The sequence below is a fragment of the Silurus meridionalis genome, chromosome 3 (assembly GCF_014805685.1).
Source record: "Silurus meridionalis isolate SWU-2019-XX chromosome 3, ASM1480568v1, whole genome shotgun sequence".
In the NCBI taxonomy this organism is placed as follows: Eukaryota; Metazoa; Chordata; class Actinopteri; order Siluriformes; family Siluridae; genus Silurus; species Silurus meridionalis.
In genome coordinates this window covers 27,163,900-27,184,285 of record NC_060886.1, presented here as the reverse complement: position 1 = coordinate 27,184,285, position 20,386 = coordinate 27,163,900, and the positions used below count along the sequence as shown (strand labels likewise).

The 20,386-nt window shown below is 37.2% G+C and overlaps 1 protein-coding gene and 1 long non-coding RNA gene across 2 annotated transcripts; one reads left to right on the top strand and one right to left on the bottom strand.

Moving 5' to 3' along the window:
• Positions 1-7,447: 7,447 nt before the first annotated feature.
• On the bottom strand, positions 7,448-9,976 carry LOC124382976. Its single transcript, XR_006925155.1, has 3 exons — positions 9,807-9,976; positions 8,329-8,703; positions 7,448-7,687 (listed from the first exon to the last, which is right to left on the bottom strand). It is a non-coding gene; the product is annotated as an uncharacterized LOC124382976 (long non-coding RNA).
• Positions 9,302-16,915, top strand: LOC124382963 (little elongation complex subunit 1-like). The gene is made up of 12 exons (XM_046845343.1): positions 9,302-9,572; positions 10,183-10,326; positions 11,081-11,118; positions 11,255-11,337; positions 11,459-11,495; positions 12,553-13,037; positions 14,889-15,057; positions 15,183-15,343; positions 15,578-15,768; positions 16,044-16,144; positions 16,241-16,339; positions 16,454-16,915. The coding sequence occupies exons 2-12, from the start codon at positions 10,229-10,231 to the stop codon at positions 16,612-16,614; spliced, it is 1,623 nt and encodes a 540-aa protein (XP_046701299.1). The 5' UTR covers positions 9,302-9,572; positions 10,183-10,228; the 3' UTR covers positions 16,615-16,915.
• Positions 16,916-20,386: the final 3,471 nt, after the last annotated feature.

Genomic DNA, 20,386 nt, shown 5'->3' with positions numbered 1-20,386 from the left:
AACTCAGTTTAACAATTTATTTTATTAATTAACATTTTAACATTAAGATGCTAATATTTGTTGAAATCAAAAGATGCTCACACCAAAATGTCAACATTCCCAGTAAGAGTTTACTTTTCACGGACTGTACCTTTGCAGAGCAGTAAGCCCCATTTTCATAACACCAAAAAAACTAACATTTTTAAAACATTTTCGAACATAGTTCAACAATTCACAGTTAGTTAGTGTTAAACTTAGTTTTCAAAGACTGTACCCTTGCAGAGCATCGAGTGCCCATTTCCATAAACACCTTCTCAATTACCTCAAAAGTATATTTGAGTTCTTTTGGGTATTCTTGTAAGATGTGATTTGAGTGCGCTTCGGGTTTTAGAGATGCAAATACAGTTGTCATAAAAACAATTCCAATTTACTGGTCCTCCATGTCGCAGTCTTGTGTGTTTTAGAAGTTGTTCTTGAGAAGAGTGGGCAAATTTTACATTGCATGCTGAGCTCTGAAACCAGAAACCCCAGTAAATAAGCTGTATATGTGTTTGTGCCTATTGCTGACCAATGTACACTGGCGATCAAAATTTATAAACAATTGAACAATTGAACACTTTCAGATACCTCCCAGTTATTGATGTTAATCTGGTACCTGGTGCTAATTTCCTTGATTATCTGTAAACCCCTATTTAACTGGCAGCCTAACTTCCAGTTTCACTGACTCTGCAAGATGGTGGGCCATTCTAAAGTGACTGAAAGCCTCAGGCAGCAGGTTGTCCAGATGAAGGCCAAAGGGATGACCCTATCAGCCATAGCAAGACAAGTTGATCGTTCCAAATCTGTGATTTCGAGAATATTGAATCTTTACAACATCACAAACTCATTCAAGTCCGCCAAGAAGGCTGGTCGTCCACGGAAGACAAATACAAGGGAGGACAGGATACTGCGGAGGATCTCAATGGGCAATCGTTTCCACACTGCAGCTGGAATTGCTCACCAGTTCAGCGCTGAACAGGGTAAGGATCTGTCTCGTCATACAGTGTCTCGACGTTTAACAGCATTAGGACTGAAAGCCTACTCTGCAGTTACCAAACCTCTCATTAGCAGAAAGAACCAAAAGGCTAGACTAAGCTTTGCTGAGGAGCATGTTGTGTGGACAGAGAAGAACTGGTCCAAAGTTCACTTCAGTGATGAAAGCAAGTTTAATTTATTTGGGTCCAATGGGAAACATTATGTTCGGCGACAAACTGGAGAAAGACTGAAGCCAAAGTGTGTAAAGAAGTCAGTGAAAAGTGGAGGAGGAAGTGTCATGGTTTGGGGTATGTTTTCTGCAGCAGGAGTTGGGCCTCTTATACAGCTACATGGCAGAGTGAATGCAAATATTTATCAGAACCTTCTTCAACAACATATGGTTCCTTCCCTGTGTTTATCACCCAATCAGCCCGCAGTGTTCATGCAGGACAACGCTCCATGTCACACAGCAAAACGGGTAAAGCAGTTCCTTGAAACTGAAAACATTGAAATAATGACATGGCCTGCGCAGAGTCCTGATCTCAACCCAATAGAGAACCTCTGGAAAATTCTTAGTGACAAAGTTATGGCCAAGAAACCCACTACAGTCACCGAACTGTGGAGGAGGCTGGAAGAAGAGTGGACCATAATCACACCAGAGCAGTGTGAGAGACTAGTGCTGTCCTGTGGCCGCAGATGTGCTGAAGTCATTTAGAGCAGAGGCCTGTACACTTCCTACTAATTGCTGACCGTTGTAACCTTTGGAAAATGTTGTTGTAATCTTTTTCCATGCTACAGTCATTGTTGTTCTCTAATTTTGATCAGTGTGTTTTCTGCAAAATAATGTTTTTTTTAAATGCCTTAGTTATTTTGTGGAAAAGGTGTTCTGGTAGTATGGTATAAACGGGACAAAAACTCCTTCAACTGCTGAGCAGTGAAGATGACATTATTTCAGAATTGTTCAATTGTTTATAAATTGTTCTCTAATTTTAATTGCCAGTGTATGTTATGCTATGGTGTACAGGCAAATATCATGTACAACAACAAAACAAATATCTACAAAAAATATCTATAGAGAAATATCTATAAAATATTACCAGTATATGGGTCAAAACACTACACTGGTCTAGGTCTGTTGGTAACATGGAAAATTAATCAGCATCACAAACACCAGTATTTTTTTTTCTTTTTTATAATCCATCATGTAAATTCTTAAAAAATAATAAAAGTTTAACTTGCATAAAAAATACTGGTGTTCTTGTGATAAAGATTTCTTGTTTATGTTACCAAAAGGCCTAGACCAGTATTGCATTTTGACCTATTCCTTAGTGCTGCTTATGACTTAAGACTTGTGTTTAATGCTGGAGTGAAATTAGTTTTCTGCGCTTCGTCAACACGATCAGGCCTTTCCGTGTAACAGCAGCAGCTCTTGACAGTAATCTAAAATGTAAAATATCTAACTGGATGGCCTGTTGTTGCATCATGGGCGATGGGCAAAAATTGATTGCAATTTGTATCATGCCCATTGTAAAAGAAGAGTTTTAAGCGCATTACACCGAGTCTTATATTATTATCTATGCCGAACACGGCAGCGTTACGACAAAAGACAAACACATTAAATACAAGACATTTGTAGGGATCCATTGATTTAAAACACACAATTGTGTTTTATACTGCCATTAAAAACTCTAACAAGAGTATATATTTGCATGTCGCGATGTTTTACAAACATTTCAACAATATAATAAATGTAATAAAATGAATAAAGACACTTACTTTAATAAACGATGAAGTTTGGGTTGATTAGTTCATCATGATCTCCTGCCCGCACATTTCCCCGATAAATGTGGTAAATAAAGCCATAGCAAACCATGAAGTTAGATTTGCAAGATATAAAACTGGGATTGCGACATATTTTCACCTTGAGAACGTTCATGCAGCGCCAGACCATAACTAACTAATCAGCAACAATAACTTGCAAAAACGAGGCATAAAAAAAACAATACAGTGCAAGTGCACACACATACAACTAGTACACACTGTCAGCTCATTTACCGTAAAGAAAATCACAAAATAATTACGGTATCCAGCGTTCACAAACGCTTCCACACGGCTCGTGCCAACATTACATTTACGACAGCAAAAACCCCACAGAATCAGCTTTTACGCTTACTCAAGCCAGTCTCGATTAATGTACCAACTAGACCAAAAAAGAAAAGCACCGAACATGCGTGCAGGGTACTGTTTTAATTTTCTTGATTAGGTTGATCGAGCCCAAGATCATCCACAGCCTGTAGATTTAAAAATTCCGCCTCGGCTCCATTAGCCCCAGTTTCCGAGTTTGTGCTAACAGGTGTTTCCGTGATGTCAGATGGAATAAGCGGTGCTGGCTGAGAGGCTGAGTGATAGGAGTACATTCTAAATCTGAAGAAGGTCTTGCAGAAGTAGAACTGACGAGCCATTTTCTAATATCTAATATATTAAATTAATTAAAAACTGTAACGCAGCACAACAACCTCTTTGGGTTTGCCCCCCTTAACGCCGGCACTGCGTTCATGCAAAATATGTTGTCTTCATGCTCTATGTTGAGTTTGGTTTCACTAATAATAACCATAAATTTGTATAAGCATCAATATTTGTCTATGACCATATAATAAGAGTATTAAAAATAAAATTAATGAATTAATATATATATATATATATATATATATATATATATATATATATATATATATATATATATATAAAAGAATACAAAAAGCAAAGAATGTACCACAAAACACTGTCAAAACTATCATAAGTGGAGAGAATGTGCCACAGACACATTACAAACATCAGGACGACCCTCCAATGTTAATAAGAGGATGAGGGGAAACTTATTATGGAGGCTACCAAGAGGCCAACAGCAACACTGAAGAAACTACAGGAATTTCTGGCAGGTGCTGCTCACTCCTTACATGTGACTACCATCTACTATATTCTATATTCCAACCACCTGCATGTCTTCTCTAACCACCTCCAGTAACCTTCTCCTTAACCTTCCTTTTTTCCTCCTGTCTGGCAGCTGCATCCTTAACATTTTTTTACCGATATACGCCCAGAGGTGGCAAAAGTACACACATCCTTTACTCAAGTAGAAGTACAGTAAAAGTTGAAGTAGTGTCTACACTTTTTTACTCAAGTTAAAGTAAAGAAGTATGGGCTCTGACATGTACTTAAGTAAAAAGTCGCCGTTACTACTAACTGTTTTAGTGTCATGCTGGTAACTGGACGTCATGTATTACATACACACACACACACACACACACACACACACACACACACACACACATATATATATATATATATATATATATATATATATATATATATATATATATATATATATATATATATATATATATATATATATATATATATATGTATAATTTTGGAGTGTGCTGATGGATATTTGTGTTCATCAGCCACAAGGGTGTTACGAAAGGCAGGCACTGATGTAGGTGAGGTAGGGTGGAGTCAGCGTTCACATTCATCCCAAAGGTGTTCAGTAGGGATGAGTTTAGAAAACAACCACATATAGCAGGAAAGGTCAGGTGACCTAATACTTTTGGAAATATAATGTATACCAAGTGTATCACCAAGGCCATATCCCAAACTGTAGGGGATTCCAGCTCTGTCCTTAAAACAACTCAAAATTATTGTGATGTTTTACAAATGACAAAATTAAAGTGAGTTAACCTGTGCATTTTATTGAAATTGAAACAGGAACATTTTGAGAAGAAAAATTATTAATTTATACTTTATACTACCTCTATAGCAGTTTTACAGCATATAGAAACTATAGAACTCTGACTGAATCAGATTTCAGATAACATTTACATATTATGGAAATTAGGAATATTACGAACATATTATTAAAACAAAATAGCACCATGTGGCAGCATCCCTTATATAAACATAAACAAAATTGTAGGGGAAAAACTTTAGCCACTCCAAAAACTGGGGCAAGGAATTTTAAGGCAAGGCATACACAACAAACAATGAGAGCCTTCTTTTTAGCCTCAAGTTTTATAAACTTGGCATAAAGCCATAACCTTATTAACAAAAGTCTTTGTTTAGCTTGAGAAGCAGTTGATTTTTAAAGTTCTTGGAATCCATACATGCTCTTTTTGGTGTAAAAATCAGTCCTGCAGTACTGAACATTCGCTCATAGGCAGCTGAGGCTGGAAGCTGCGTGTTAAGCCTCAATGACAAGTGGCAGAGTGCAGAGAAAGACTTTAGTATCTCCAAAGTGTCAGAGGGACAGTTGAGGTAGGTCTCTAGTTGGCTGGTGTCATCTCGAGAGTGGATCATCATCTTCTGAGGAATGTGAGGTCTCACTTTTATGCACTTCCATTTGTTGTTTCAGGTGGCTTTTAATATAGTCAAGACCAATGGAATACAAAGCCAATAAGGGTTTTTTTTAATTCCAAGATGGTTAGGTAAAATCATTTTGCCCACTCCTGCATGAAAAACAATTGCTCACTATGTTTTTTTTTTAAATGCCAAAATGTCTTTTGTTATGAATAAATAAAAAGACTGTCATGCTTTGTTGCAAGTTAAAACAAATATATTGTTTTGTAATGTTAATGAGTGGTACTATATAATTTATACTGTGTGTGAGTAAGAAATTAAAGTTTACTTCATATAATTAAAAAAAATTCATACAGAGTAGAAATATTGTTTATAGTATTATTTTACACTATTCCTTATTTTAGTAATGTATTTACTGTAAGTCTGTTTAAATCCTTTCCATAACTGTTAAAGATCCATTCATAAATAATGTATTCATACTACAACCAAAAGGCTAAGTTCTGAAAATTACATGGTACTTACAGTATTGTTCAAAATAATAGCAGTACAATGTGACTAACCAGAATAATCCAGGTTTTTAGTATATTTTTTATTGCTACGTGGCAAACAAGTTACCAGTTGGTGCAGTAGATTCTCAGAAAACAAACAAGACCCAGCATTCATGATATGCACGCTCGTAAGGCTGTGCAATTGGGCAGTTAGTTGAAAGGGGTGTGTTCAAAAAAATAGCAGTGTGGCATTCAATCACTGAGGTCATCAATTTTGTGAAAAAACAGGTGTGAATCAGGTGGCCCCTATTTGAGGATGAAGCCAGCACTTGTTGAACATGCATTTGAAAGCCTGAGGAAAATGGGTCGTTCAAGACATTGTTCAGAAGAACAGTGTACTTTGATTAAAAAGTTGATTGGAGAGGGGAAAACCTATAAAGAGGTGCAAAAAATTATAGGCTGTTCAGCTAAAATGATCTCCAATGCCTTAAAATGGAGAGCAAAACCAGAGAGACGTGGAAGAAAACGGAAGACAACCATCAAAATGGATCGAAGAATAACAAGAATGGCAAAGGCTCAGCCAATGATCAGCTCCAGGATGATCAAAGACATTCTGGAGTTACCTGTAAGTACTGTGACAGTTAGAAGACGTCTGTGTGAAAGCTAATCTATTTTCAAGAATCCCCCGCAAAGTCCCTCTGTTAAAAAAAAGGCATGTGCAGAAGAGGTTACAATTTGCCAATGAACACATCAACTGTCCTAAAGAGAAATGGAGGAACATTTTGTGGACTGATGAGACTAAAATTGTTATTTTTGGGTCCAAGGGCCACAGACAGTTTGTGAGACGACCCCCAAACTCTGAATTCAAGCCACAGTACACAGTGAAGACAGTGAAGCATGGTGGTGCAAGCATCATGATATGGGCATGTTTCTCCTACTATGGTGTTGGGCCTATTTATCGCATACCAGGGATCATGGATCAGTTTGCATATGTCAAAATATTTGAAGAGGTCATGTTGCCTTATGCTGAAGAGGACATGCCCTTGAAATGGTTGTTTCAACAAGACAATGACCCCAAACACACTAGTAAATGAGCAAAGTCTTGGTTCCAAACCAACAAAATTAATGTTATGGAGTGGCCAGCCCAATCCCCGGACCTTAATCCAATCGAGAACTTGTGGGGTGATATCAAAAATGCTGTTTCTGAAGCAAAACCAAGAAATGTAAATGAATTGTGGAATGTTGTTAAAGAATCATGGAGTGGAATAACAGCTGAGAGGTGCCACAAGTTGGTTGACTCCATGCCACACAGATGTGAAGCAGTTTTAAAAAACTGTGGTCATACAACTAAATATTAGTTTAGTGATTCACAGGATTGCTAAATCCTAGAAACAAAAATGTTGTACAAAATAGTTTTGAGTTTGTACAGTCAACGACATACACTGCTATTTTTTTGTACACACCCCTTTCAACTAACTGCCCAATTGCACAGCCTTACGAGCGTGCATATCATGAATGCTGGGTCTTGTTTGTTTTCTGAGAATCTACTGCACCAACTGGTAACTTGTTGCCCCGTAGCAATAAAAAATATACTAAAAACCTGGATTATTCTGGTTAGTCACATTGTACATTGCACATTGTGTGTGGGAATTTTTAATGCACTGCAGACAGCTGTAATGGCTCTTTCTCCTTGTTCCCTCACAATTCTCACAATCCTCTCCACAGCTAGAAAAAGGGAATTCCACCTAGTGTCATTTGGCCTCAAGAGCTGGAGAAGTAGGCATCTACTTCTTTGAAGGTCCATAATCTTCATTAGGTGGGACACGACTGGAGCTGGCGCAACCTCAAGATGCCTTGGGATTGGTAGAGAGAGAGAAGCAGTGGAGGGAATTAGTGTATCTGCTGTACATAATATTAACAAGCTGATAATGTGCATTTGATCAGATGTACTGGAGCACAAGGTTATGATATGTGCTATGTGTAGTTGCTAAAAACATACATCTTATTCTGTGATTAAACTGAAAGAGTGTGTCTAAGCCTTGAACACTATAAGGAAGTTTAGGAGCTTAATGTGAGAATGCTTCACCGAATCTTTGAATTTCAATCTATGTTTAAAGGTACAGCATTAAGAATAAGCACTTCAAATGATTTGAACCTGAATCGTAATCTTTGACTAACATGAAGAAGGGTGCTATAAACGATTGCTACACCACCCCCATGACCAGTCTGATGGGGCTCATGCTTATAGACATGTCCTGATGCTGTGGACACATTTAGACCATTGTAATCATTTGGTTTAACTTTAGAACTTTGTTGTGTTTGCTTATTTTACATTTTGCTGTTTTAACAGTAATAAGATTATTTGTGGTTCTTGTAGTGTATTTATTCCTTGATCTTACTATAAGGTTTCTATAAAAGTAGCTGTATGTGTACTTGTAACTATTTGGTTTGTTGTACAACAGCTATTATCATTGTGAATTGCATAATGTCTTACCAGTCAGATGGAGTGCAGCGTCCTGAGATGTTGTCTGGTTGGACTGCCGCTAAAATTCTGCTGAGGTGCAGGCCATCAGGGCCAAAAAACCTAGGACACTCCCAGAAATAATTTCAGTTATCAACAAAGTGTAGTTTGTGTTCTTGACACCATGACTGTAGCTATTAATTTAAAGCAAAAAGTCTACTGAAGCACTCAAATCCTTGCCATTATATGGGAAGCGGTCCTGACACTATGATCTTTATCGTCGGTGATGTGCTGTCTCAACCAGAATCCTGAAGTCCCTCTTCAGGATCTCCATTTGCCTCAGCCTGATGTCATTCGTTTCAGCATGGAAGACGACAGCTCAGAAGATCCCTTTAAATATCACGGTACCTGCGCAGCAATATAGAGAACACGAGCACCAGGAAAACAGCATATGTTTGTACTTAGTGTAACAGTCTACTGTTTATGTAACTGTACATACTGTAACTGTATCTACTGCTCAAGTAACTGTATATAATGAATTTTACAATGTTTCTATTTTTGTTATAGTCTTCTGCTCATGTAATTGTACCCGCTCAGTGTTAGTCTGCTGCTCATGGAACTGTACATACTCAGTGCTATAATCTACTGCTAATGCAAGTGTACATACTCAGTGTTACAGTCTACTGTCTATGTTACTGTACATACTTAGTGATAGAGTCTACTGCTCATGGAAACGTACATACTCAATTTTACAATCCACTGCTAATGTAACTGTTTATAATCAGTGTTACAGTCTATTGCTCATGTAATTGTACATACTCAGTGTTACAGTCTATTGCGCAAGGAACTGTACATATTCAGAGTTATAATCTACTGCGCATATAACTGTACATATCAGTGTTACAGTCCACTGCTCATGTAACTGTGGTATAGTCTTATATGTTATTGTCACTTTATTCATTTCATTGTGAATTCATGATGAGTTGTACATATTGATCTGTAACTGTACATACTACTCTATACCCTGTACATAGTGTTATACTCTTAGTAAAAGCTGCCATCATTGTGTACTATTTGTTCTACAGGGTGGACTATCCTCCTCCACATAGAGCACAAGTGACACAATGAGTTTTGGCGTCTCTGTGACGTCACCGTATTGTTAAAAACCCAGAACGCGGAGCAGCAGCCCACAGACTACCTTCTATTAAGTGTCAAACTTCTCCACCACGCAACTAACCGCGATCAATTTCATCTTCTAAAGTGTCAACACACCAGCGGTATTTACCTCAAAACACGTTTTGGATCTATTCCTACAATGATACACGTTCACGAATCTGATCTTCAGTTTAATTGATTTCATTAATGTTCGAGGATTCATCATTAGTCACGCGCTAGTCACGTGCTTACACAGAACATCCGGGAAGCTCTATCTAGCATGAAAGTAGTTCAGCTTCAGTAAACTACCTAAATCTTAACGTCACATAAACATGATTATTAATAATTAAAATTACCTTTAGTGGCTGTAAGTAAAAGCATCAGTCTAGTGAGTAAAAGAGCATAAAGACCGAACCGGCAAAATCCACACATCACACAGGAGCTAAACTGCGTGCGCCACGCCCCTAAAAGCCACGCCCCCTTTGTCATGGAAATGTGTAGACAAATAATCTGTCACCTGAAAAATGTCACCTTGAGCATAATCTTAAAAAAAAAAAAAAAAAAAAAGATGGAGAAAACACATTTTGTTATGAGAAATAAAAAAAAAAAATATATATATATATATATATATATATATATATATATATATATATATATATATATATTTATTTATTTATTTATTTATTTATTTATTAAATGATTTGTAATCAAAGCTTTTGTCTCTTTCTCCAGTTGCAGCAAATTCCCTAAAAGGAAAAACAGGAAAAGACCTACAAAAATGCAAAAGTCAAGCATGAGCCAGCCAGCGCTTCAGGAAATTTCTTGTGATTGCCTGGAGACACTTGATTTTTATACTAACAACGAACACAGAGAATTGTATGATGGATGTTCTTCTACATAACCATATAGAATATATATATATATATATATATATGGAAAAATATCCTTTAACATGTAATTAAATGAATCATGAATCATGAATTATGAATAACATAAAAAGTACCACACCACAAGTTTAAAAAATGAGGAATACATTTGTTCCTGCTGGTTGCAAAATATACAAACAACCGCAATGTCCACATATTTTGGAACAGTGTAATATTCTAAAGTGAACTTCGTTAACCTTGTTTGGAATAGGATATTTGTATGAAATGAGCCACGTTCTTTTCATTTCATTTTTAGCTTTCAGGGCAAGGCTTTGGAAATTCAAATGCAAAAGGAATTGTAATTCTACTGGCGTTTTGGGCAACATTGACAGAAAGTATCCAAAAGTGGTAATTAATATTGCTATTTAAATGTGACACAGTCATAATTTGTAAGACACGTGAAATACAGTTGCAAAAATACATTACTTTTTTCTTTTCTAATATGGCATTCACTGTGTTCACTTGCGAAAAAGCAAGATTTGCAATTGTGTTTAGATTATGTCACAGTTTATGCGTCTACATATAGAAAACGCAATTGCAAATACAATTTACAATTCCTTTTCAATATTGTCTGGTATAACCCTCCATAATACATATAAATATATATATATATATATATATATATATATATATATATATATATATATATATATATATATATAATGTTAATGTTTGAACTAAATGTTCCTTTTTCTTTTCTACAGAAACAGCAGTGTTGAAAACCAGCTTCTGGAACTTAAAGGTGTGTTTAGTTTTGATGGTTCTGCCTTCAGTGTGTAAGACAGTACAAGCATATTACTGCATAATACAGTTCTATTAAATAAACATATAATTTGAGTAGTGGGATCTGAGCACTATTCCATTTTATTATTTTACAGAAACAGACACCAGACAAAATCTGGAAATCCGAGGCCTGGAGAGCAAAGTCAGTAGCCCCAAGAAACGCATGCGCTTAATTGAGGTACATACTACTTATTTCACATGCAGACATCATTTAACTGTCAGTGAGAATTTTGACTTAATGAAACTAAATGCACTTGTGTTGGATTTGTCAGTTGAGCTTTGTTTATGAACCTCAACAGGAACAACTCTTTGAATGGGAAAGTGAGATAAACAAAGGTAATACTGAAATCCCTCTGAGTTTCTGTATATTTTATTTACAGAGAAAAGTGTTTCTCCATGCAGACTGAGAATGAGTGTGTTTGTGTGTGTTTGTGTGTTTGTGTGTGTGTGTGTGTGTGTGTGTGTGTGTGTGTGTGTGTGTGTGTGTGTGTGTGTGTGTGTCTATCTGTGTCTTTGTGTGTCTGTGTGTGTCATTTTTATATTAAATATCAAAATTAGGGCTGTCAAAATAAACGCAGTAATAACGCGTTAACACAAATTTATTTTAACAGCACCAATTTTATTAACGCAGGATTAATGCAGTGTGCATTTCTGTGACTATATTTATTACAAGTATAAATAAATAAATATAGAAAAGGGCTAAATTAAAACCTTCACTCAACACATATTTATTCACTTTATTCATGTATTTCTTTACGGAAATTATAATAAAATATAATTAAAAAATTCACCGGAAAATAATTTTTGTTTCACTGATGCGCCAAGTCTCAAATCAAACACAAAAATTCACCATGATGCAACACTTAAAACCATCCATGTTGAAACACAGCAAAAGTTCTGTTTGGTGTCCTGATTATTTATGAAATGAAAACACCATCATTTCTTCAAAACATTTACAAGAATATGTTGTCTTCATGCTTTATTTTGAGTTTGGTTTCACTAATAATAAAAAACATACATTTGCATAAAGAATCCATATTTGTCTATGTCTATGTTGATTAGAGTATTAAAAACTTGAAAAGTTAAAATTTTTGGTACATTTAGAACATATAAAAATGTGCAATTAAGTTGTGATTAATCATGAGTTAACTCATGACAATCATGACATTCATTTTGATTAAACATTTGAATCGATTGACAGCCCCAATCAAAATATACCTGAAATACAAACATTAATATAAATCATACTTCTGTAAATATTAGATGTAAAAATAGAACTCAAGATGAACAGAAATGATCAGACTGTAGGCTGTATTCATTATGCAGAAATAAAACATGCAGCATTGTTTTATTTTTTATTTAATTGTACATGTTTTATTTTATATTCATGCAGGTCTTCAAAATGAAGCAAAGACTTTGTCTAATCGAACCAACACTTCAGCATCATGTGGGGTTGCATTCGCTGCTAAGGAGTTTGGATCTGCTACTCCCAGGCATGTCAGTCGTGTTCCAGGAATCTTGCCCTCCAAGCAGGAGAGCTCCGATCAGAGGCACAACAATCCAATTTCAGGAAATCAAACCATGAACATCTCTGGCCGAACTTTTACAAAAATAAAGCTGACAGCAAAGAGAACTGGATCAAATGTGTCACCACCCAGGATTGCTAAAAGGCCTCGACTTGATGCTGCTTCAGCTGATCCTGCAAACACCACACACATGACACATTCCCTCATCTCCAGTTCATTAGAAACATTGCAAAAGTCCTGTTCCGATTTATTAACTACAGACAGGATTCATGCCCTTTTTGAAGAAACAAGTCAACTTCCTGTTCTGACAGAGGAGGAAAAATCGGTCATATCTAAGTTTTGCGTAAACGAGGTCAGTTATTATTTTCTTTTTTATTTAGTGTGCATTTAATTTAAACGACTTTATTCTTTATCTGTGGATTTAATTTCATTTCAAAAAGTCCATCCATCTGTTCCTGATGTTCCTAAATTAAACAGCAGATATGATTGTAAACATGTAAAATGGTTTTGGTATATTTAATGTACAGGGAGTGCAGAATTATTAGGCAAATGAGTATTTTGACCACATCATCCTCGTTATGCATGTTGTCTTACTCCAAGCTGTATAGGCTGGAAAGCCTACTACCAATTAAGCATATTAGGTGATGTGCATCTCTGTAATGAGAAGGGGTGTGGTCTAATGACATCAACACCCTATATCAGGTGTGCATAATTATTAGGCAACTTCATTTCCTTTGCCAAAATGGGTCAAAAGAAGGACTTGACAGGCTCAGAAAAGTCAAAAATAGTGAGATATATTGCAGAGGGATGCAGCAGTCTTAAAATAGCCAAGCTTCTGAAGCGTGATCATCGAACAATCAAGCGTTTCATTCAAAATAGTCGACAGGGTCGCAAGAAGCGTGTGGAAAACCAAGGCGCAAAATAACTGCCCGTGAACTGAGAAAAGTCAAGCGTGCAGCTGCCAAGATGCCACTTGCCACCAGTTTGGCCATATTTCAGAGCTGCAACATCACTGAGTGCCCAAAAGCACAAGGTGTGCAATACTCAGAGACATGGCCAAGGTAAGAAAGGCAGAAAGTCGACCACCACTGAACAAGACACACAAGCTGAAACGTCAAGACTGGGCCAAGAAATATCTCAAGACTGATTTTTCTAAGGTTTTATGGACTGATGAAATGAGAGTGAGTCTTGATGGGCCAGATGGATGGGCCCGTGGCTGGATTGGTAAAGGGCAGAGAGCTCCAGTCCGACTCAGACGCCAGCAAGGTGGAGGTGGAGTACTGGTTTGGGCTGGTATCATCAAAGATGAGCTTGTGGGGCCTTTTCGGGTTGAGGATGGAGTCAAGCTGAACTCCCAGTCCTACTGCCAGTTTCTGGAAGACACCTTCTTCAAGCAGTGGTACAGGAAGAAGTCTGCATCCTTCAAGAAAACATGATTTTCATGCAGGACAATGCTCCATCACACACGCCCAAGTACTCCACAGCGTGGCTGGCAAGAAAGGGTATAAAAGAAGAAAATCTAATGATATGGCCTCCTTGTTCACCTGATCTGAACCCCATTGAGAACCTGTGGTCCATCATCAAATGTGCGATTTACAAGGAGGGAAAACAGTACACCTCTCTGAACAGTGTCTGGGAGGCTGTGGTTGCTGCTGCACGCAATGTTGATGGTGAACAGATCAAAACACTGACAGAATCCATGGATGGCAGGCTTTTGAGTGTCCTTGCAAAGAAAGGTGGCTATATTGGTCACTGATTTGTTTTTGTTTGGTTTTTGAATGTCAGACATGTATATTTGTGAATGTTGAGATGTTATATTGGTTTCACTGGTAAAAATAAATAATTGAAATGGGTATGAATTTGTTTTTTGTTAAGTTGCCTAATAATTATGTACAGTAATAGTCACCTGCACACACAGATATCCCCCTAAAATAGCTAAAACTAAAAACTACTTCCAAAAATATTCAGCTTTGATATTAATGAGTTTTTTGTGTTCATTGAGAACATGGTTGTTGTTCAAATTAAATCCTCAAATAAAATTAATCCTCAAAAATACAACTTGCCTAATAATTCTGCACTCCCTGTATAGTAGTTTTCCTAAACCTCATCTACAGTCAATTCTTAACTCCCTAATATTTATTTTAAATACATTATTTGAATACATGTTTAATTTAATTGGATATTTTTCTTCCGTCTCATTTAGTCCTTAACGCAGACATTTCTGTCTGTGATTTTGGACAAGGTAAAGACAGAGAAAGAGTCTACGGGACATGATCTCCTGCAGTCTCTCTGTAGGGTTTATGTGGGATTGTGTCAATTAAGTGGAGACTCTCATAAAGCACATGCCCTCGCCTACAGATTTCTTAAAGAAGGTGAGAATATATTGACAGACAGGTATATTGAAAATGATACAAAGAAGCCAATTGTGTCTTGTTTTTGTTTTTTTATTTTTTCTATACAGTGTATTTTCTGTGTTATTGTTTTGTTTCCTTTGCAGACTTTCCTGAAGCCCCCAAACTGATTATGGTCATGGTGACTGCATGGCCAAATGTTTTCTTCTATCACAGCCCTTTATGCAAAGCCATTCACATCGTGAGCAAAATGAAGGCAAATGGAAAGATGTTAGATTTGCTTAGCAAGTATCTTTTCTGGGATGAGGTAAGACGCCGATCTTTAGTTTTCATCTCAATTCCATTGTAAATTAAAGACCAGAACACCAAACATAGTTTTTTTTATGCACTTTTTTATTGTATTGTACTGCATGATTATCCTACTTTTGATTTCCAAGTGTCAGTGTAATCTAGTGGGACAAATTACTTATAAATTCATGTTAAACTAAGTAATATCATTTTATTGATCTGGATATTGAAGAAAAGATGTATTTCCCTCCAGGATCCTCTAGAAAACATTCACAATACCATCACTAGCACACTGGAGGCTCTTCTCGAAGACAACAGTCTGACATTCGAGAATAACAGCTGGTATGGTGTTGATCTCTGTTCTTCTGTCTGGGACTACATCTTAAGTCTGGACCTTCTTTGTGCACAAATGGGCTGGATTTGGACTCTTAAAAAAATTATACGGTACTTAATGTCTTCAACATATTTAATTCTCAGTTTAAATTTTTATATATATATATATATATATATATATATATATATATATATATATATATATATATATATAAACATTTATTAGATTATAAACCTGCAAATGTGCATGTCTCAGTAATATAGAGGCTGAAATACTGCAAATATCTCATTGTTGTTGCATAATCTCACAATTTATGGTACAATCACAATGGGCATTCTATTACCGCCACAAAAACACTTAATATATCCAATTTTTTATTTACTAGAAATAAAATTTGGCTGATCCTGAACACTTGGATGTTGCAAACAAAAACAGAGCAAACACCGTACAGAGACGTCTCTGTAGCAGCAGTTTTCAGGCTACTTGGTAAGTTTTCTGTAAATCCTGTTTTAGAGCATTATCTCACATAATTTTTGGATTCTTCAGTTTTTCACTAATGTTCTTTTTTTACATCTCGAACAGGGCGACTTGGCCAACAAGGCCTTAAGGAGAACTTCCCAAAGTCAGTCCAAAATCTGACAAGAAGCATAGTTAAGTATGGAACGGAAAAGCTCAGAAAAGGTATTACTAAAGCTTCAAATAAATGATCATTATCTTTATTATCTAATTTTTAGTTCTCTATCAACAGGAAAGTGCTTTAGCAAGTCCTAATTTTATGATGGATTTTGTGTGCAGATTTGCCGTGGGAGGTGCAGCTCGCAGTGGTTTATGCCACTCATGATCTGGCAGCCAGCAACCCCAACGTTGCTCTAAAAGATTTGAAATCATGGTGGCAAGACATCACAAAGCCCGTTCCCCCAGCCATTACAAGTGCCTTATACTCTTTTTATGAATAATTTTATAGATTTTTATAAGCTCGGGCGGGCGCTAAAGAGAGAAAGCGTGCCAATCGGTGAGTGAGATGGGCGGACGATGAAGAAAGGAGGGCCGATCTGCGAGTGAGCGCCGGTGTATATCAAAGAGGAAAGGCGTCCCAAACTGCAAGAATGGGTGAACCCTGGCATGAGAACTGGATAGGAAAACGCCGGGGTGAAAATGAAATGAAATTAAGAAAGCTCTGCTTGGTGAACGTTTGCTCTTTCTTCCATTGCTGAACCAGTGAAAATGTTACAATAATTTACAATGATTTACATTTAAAATTTTGTACATAAAAAAAAAAAAACATTTTAAATCTGTATCTGTTATCTGTTGTCTATTATAGTTTATGTTTATGTGGAAAAAAGTTTGTATGCTATAGACTCACTGATGGGGCCTTAGACAGTTTGAATTAGGACCAGCAAAAAACACCACAGTGAGCACTATGGCCCCAGGGCCGTATTCTCAGTCACCAGCTGTTCACACTGTAATTCATGACTGTGCTGCAAAGCACAGTTCATATTATCAAATTCACCAGTAACATGGGTAGCATTATGAAGAACAACGAGACGGCTGACGTGTGTGACGTGTACACTGATTTAAGCAGATACTGTACAGACTAGAAACAAGCTAAGTGATTCGGGGGGAGAGGAAATGCCTTGAATTATGCATAAAACATTTATTCTAAGACTGCGGTCTCGCACCACAGTATCTGAGTGAACTTCTGTACCAGTATGATCCCCCATGCCTACTTAGATCAAAAGGTGCAGGCTATTTGTTGGTACCTCAAATAATGAAGACTACAGCAGGGGGCAGATCTTTCTCTTATAAAGCCCCACAGTTATGGAACAACCTTCCAATCAGTGTTCAAGTCGGGGTTGAAAACGTATTTATTCAGTCAAGTCTTTTATCCGTAGATTTTTTTAGGTAAAGAAGCAGATCTGGAGGGCTCATGGATAAAGAGTGTTTGGTGAACTGGGATATTTGTATGCTGTCGTCCCCTCACTCTCACTGTTCACTCATGTTTTGATGACGATGGTGTGGTGGGTTGTCTCCTATCCCAGAGATCCCTCATGTCGGTGTTACCTCCTGGTTCTCCCTTTCAGCTATGCTGCTATAGCAAGTCTTACCGGAGTCCAAACTGCACTGTGACATTAACTTTCATACAACAATAAGGACACGTAATATTCCATATCCTTCTCTTCCTGTCACCCCTCTTCTCTCTCTCTCTCTCTCTCTCTCTCTCTCTCTCTCTCTCTCTCTCTCTCTCTCGGTCGAGATAAACAGGCTCCTGAGGTTCCAGTGACCACTGTTCCTGCCCCCTCTTCCCTCTGTGGATCTTCCCACTTCGTCCAGGCCTGCCTCTGGATAGTGTTCTCTTCGATTAGGGGCCACTCTGTTCAGCTGGGGACGGTTTCTCATCAACGCCTTGGGTGGTTCCATGGAATTCCGGAGTAAGAACGGGAGCTTTGAGGATGGATTTGGACTGTAGTTAATGTCAACAGTCTGCTACATTGATTTAGGACTACAGTTTGCTTCTGTTTACCATCACTATACACCACAACATCGTATATACAATAGTTATAATGCAAAATATTATTGAATGTGTTTTGTCATTACTCAACACTGAAAGCTATTCAACATTAAAGATTGAAATCAAACTACAGAACAAATTAGTGAAAGGCCATGTGTTGTAGAATTGGGTAACTGAAATCTTTAATCCATATCTTTTTAAAGGACTGGATGAGGAACACTCACCCTGGCTGCTCAGAGCCAAAGAACTTATTGAGTGAAGGATAAAATATTTTAGTGTGTATAAATGTGTAAATGTGTGTGTAAATAACAATCAGTGCAATTAAGTATACAATGGATGTGTAAATAAAATCAGTGTTGGATTAAGGCAGCACAAAAAAAGAAAATCACAGTCACATCAATTATAATATCATGTCACCTTCAATGAACCTAGTTGTTACTGGGAGTGTGCGCACACCGCTCAGAGAAGTGCCCTTCACGCATACACTCAGAAACGAGAGGCAGGGGTTGGGTGACATCACGTCAGTAAAGAGAGCTGAATCCAAATGAAAATTATGGATATCAAAAACAAGTCTGCCATCATCAGCCTAATTCAGAAAAAAGACGAAATACGAAGAGAGGAAACGTGCAAAGATGTGTTTATTTAGCTCCATCACTCATCTCGTTATGAAGATAGTAACAGCTAATGTATTTAATAAAATAATCAATTAATAATTAATTATCAACTAGTGTATGCTGTGTTGCCCACTACTGTATGCTTTCACACATCACAATCTTTCTTTTTCTGTTTAACTTGTATGTAGTTTATCATAATATGTGTAACTTGCAACAAAACAATTACAAACTAAATAGTCTAACTGTTAAACTGGCACTTATTTATTTAGTTAACTGTAATTAAGGTGATGTGATTATCAGGGAGCGCCCTGCTTCTTCTCCCGTGCGTGCCCCCCCTACCGTATGGAGCTCTTCGCCACACTACTGATATGCAACACCTGAGGCTCATTAACTCTCATTCACTTACTCATCCCATCTCCTATATAAATCCCTCACACACAAACACTCGCCGTCCGTTATTGTTCGTATGTGTGTATTATGCTTTTGCTGTTTGCAGTACAAGTCTCCGGTTCGCTCAGCGCCGCGCGCTTCACTTCGCACACCCTTACAAAGGGAAGCTGGTGTAAAAGCAGAGGAGAAATCAGTCACATCAGCTGGTTATTTACTGAGGGAGAGTTTCTGTAGAGCTTCATGAAGGTGCGAGATGTCTGGTGTTTGACTGGAGATATTTTTATGGAGAGCAAAATATTTTAAGTTATTTAAAGTTTAAGTTTATATTTTTTAATGGCATAAGAGTAAAGAAATCTGATTGTTTTGATTTGTTATTTTAACGTTTACTTAAAAGCGCAATTTTTTTTTTCAGGGTTTTTTCGCAGCATGTTTATATTTCTAACTTGTATAATTTTGACAGGAGATATTTTATGGAGAGCAAAATATTTTAAGCTATTTGAAGTTTAAGTTGATTTATTCTGAAATTAAATTCCTGTCTTTTTTATTTCATAATTATGTAAAAAAAAAAATTTGTTTTAGTGTGTTCAATAAATGTTTATCCTGTTTGGACCGCAACCTAAAGTGTGCTTTGAGTTTTGGCCCCCTGTGAAATTGAGTTTGACACCCCTGACCTACATTAACCACAATAGATTTATTCATACTTTCTTGTATTTTATGGGCTATTAAGGTGCTGTTATGAGTGTTGTTATGATCTATGGTGATTGTGATGTACTAGTATATTGCAGCACTTCTGGTGTCTTTTTACGTTTAACATCGACCACTCTGTCCTCTACATCTGCCTCTTTTAAACCAACTACCTGCATGTCTTCCCTCACCACATCCATAAACTTCTTCAATGGCCCTCCTCTTTTCCTTCTTCCTGGTGGCTCCATCCTCAGCATTCTCCTACCGATATATGCCCCTCCTCTGAACATGAGCAAACCATCTCAATCAGGCCTCTCTCACTTTGTCCCCAAAACGTCCTACATGCGCGGTCAGTCTAATTAGCTAATCCTGTCCATCCTCGACATCTTCAGCTCTGCTACCTCCAGCTCCACCTCCTGTCTTTTACTCAATGCCACTGTCTCTAAACCATACAACATTGCAGGTCTCACCACAGTCCTATACATTTTCCCTGTCACTCTTGCAGATACCCTACTATCACAAATCACTCCT

Bases quoted from the DNA above. Each gene is read 5' to 3' on its own strand.
- LOC124382963 (XM_046845343.1), top strand. From the start codon at position 10,229: ATGCAAAAGTCAAGCATGAGCCAGCCAGCGCTTCAGGAAATTTCTTGT. The intron at 13,038-14,888 runs GTCAGTTATTAT...CGTCTCATTTAG, and splicing joins CTAAGTTTTGCGTAAACGAG to TCCTTAACGCAGACATTTCT. The intron at 15,344-15,577 runs GTAAGACGCCGA...ATTTCCCTCCAG, and splicing joins AGTATCTTTTCTGGGATGAG to GATCCTCTAGAAAACATTCA.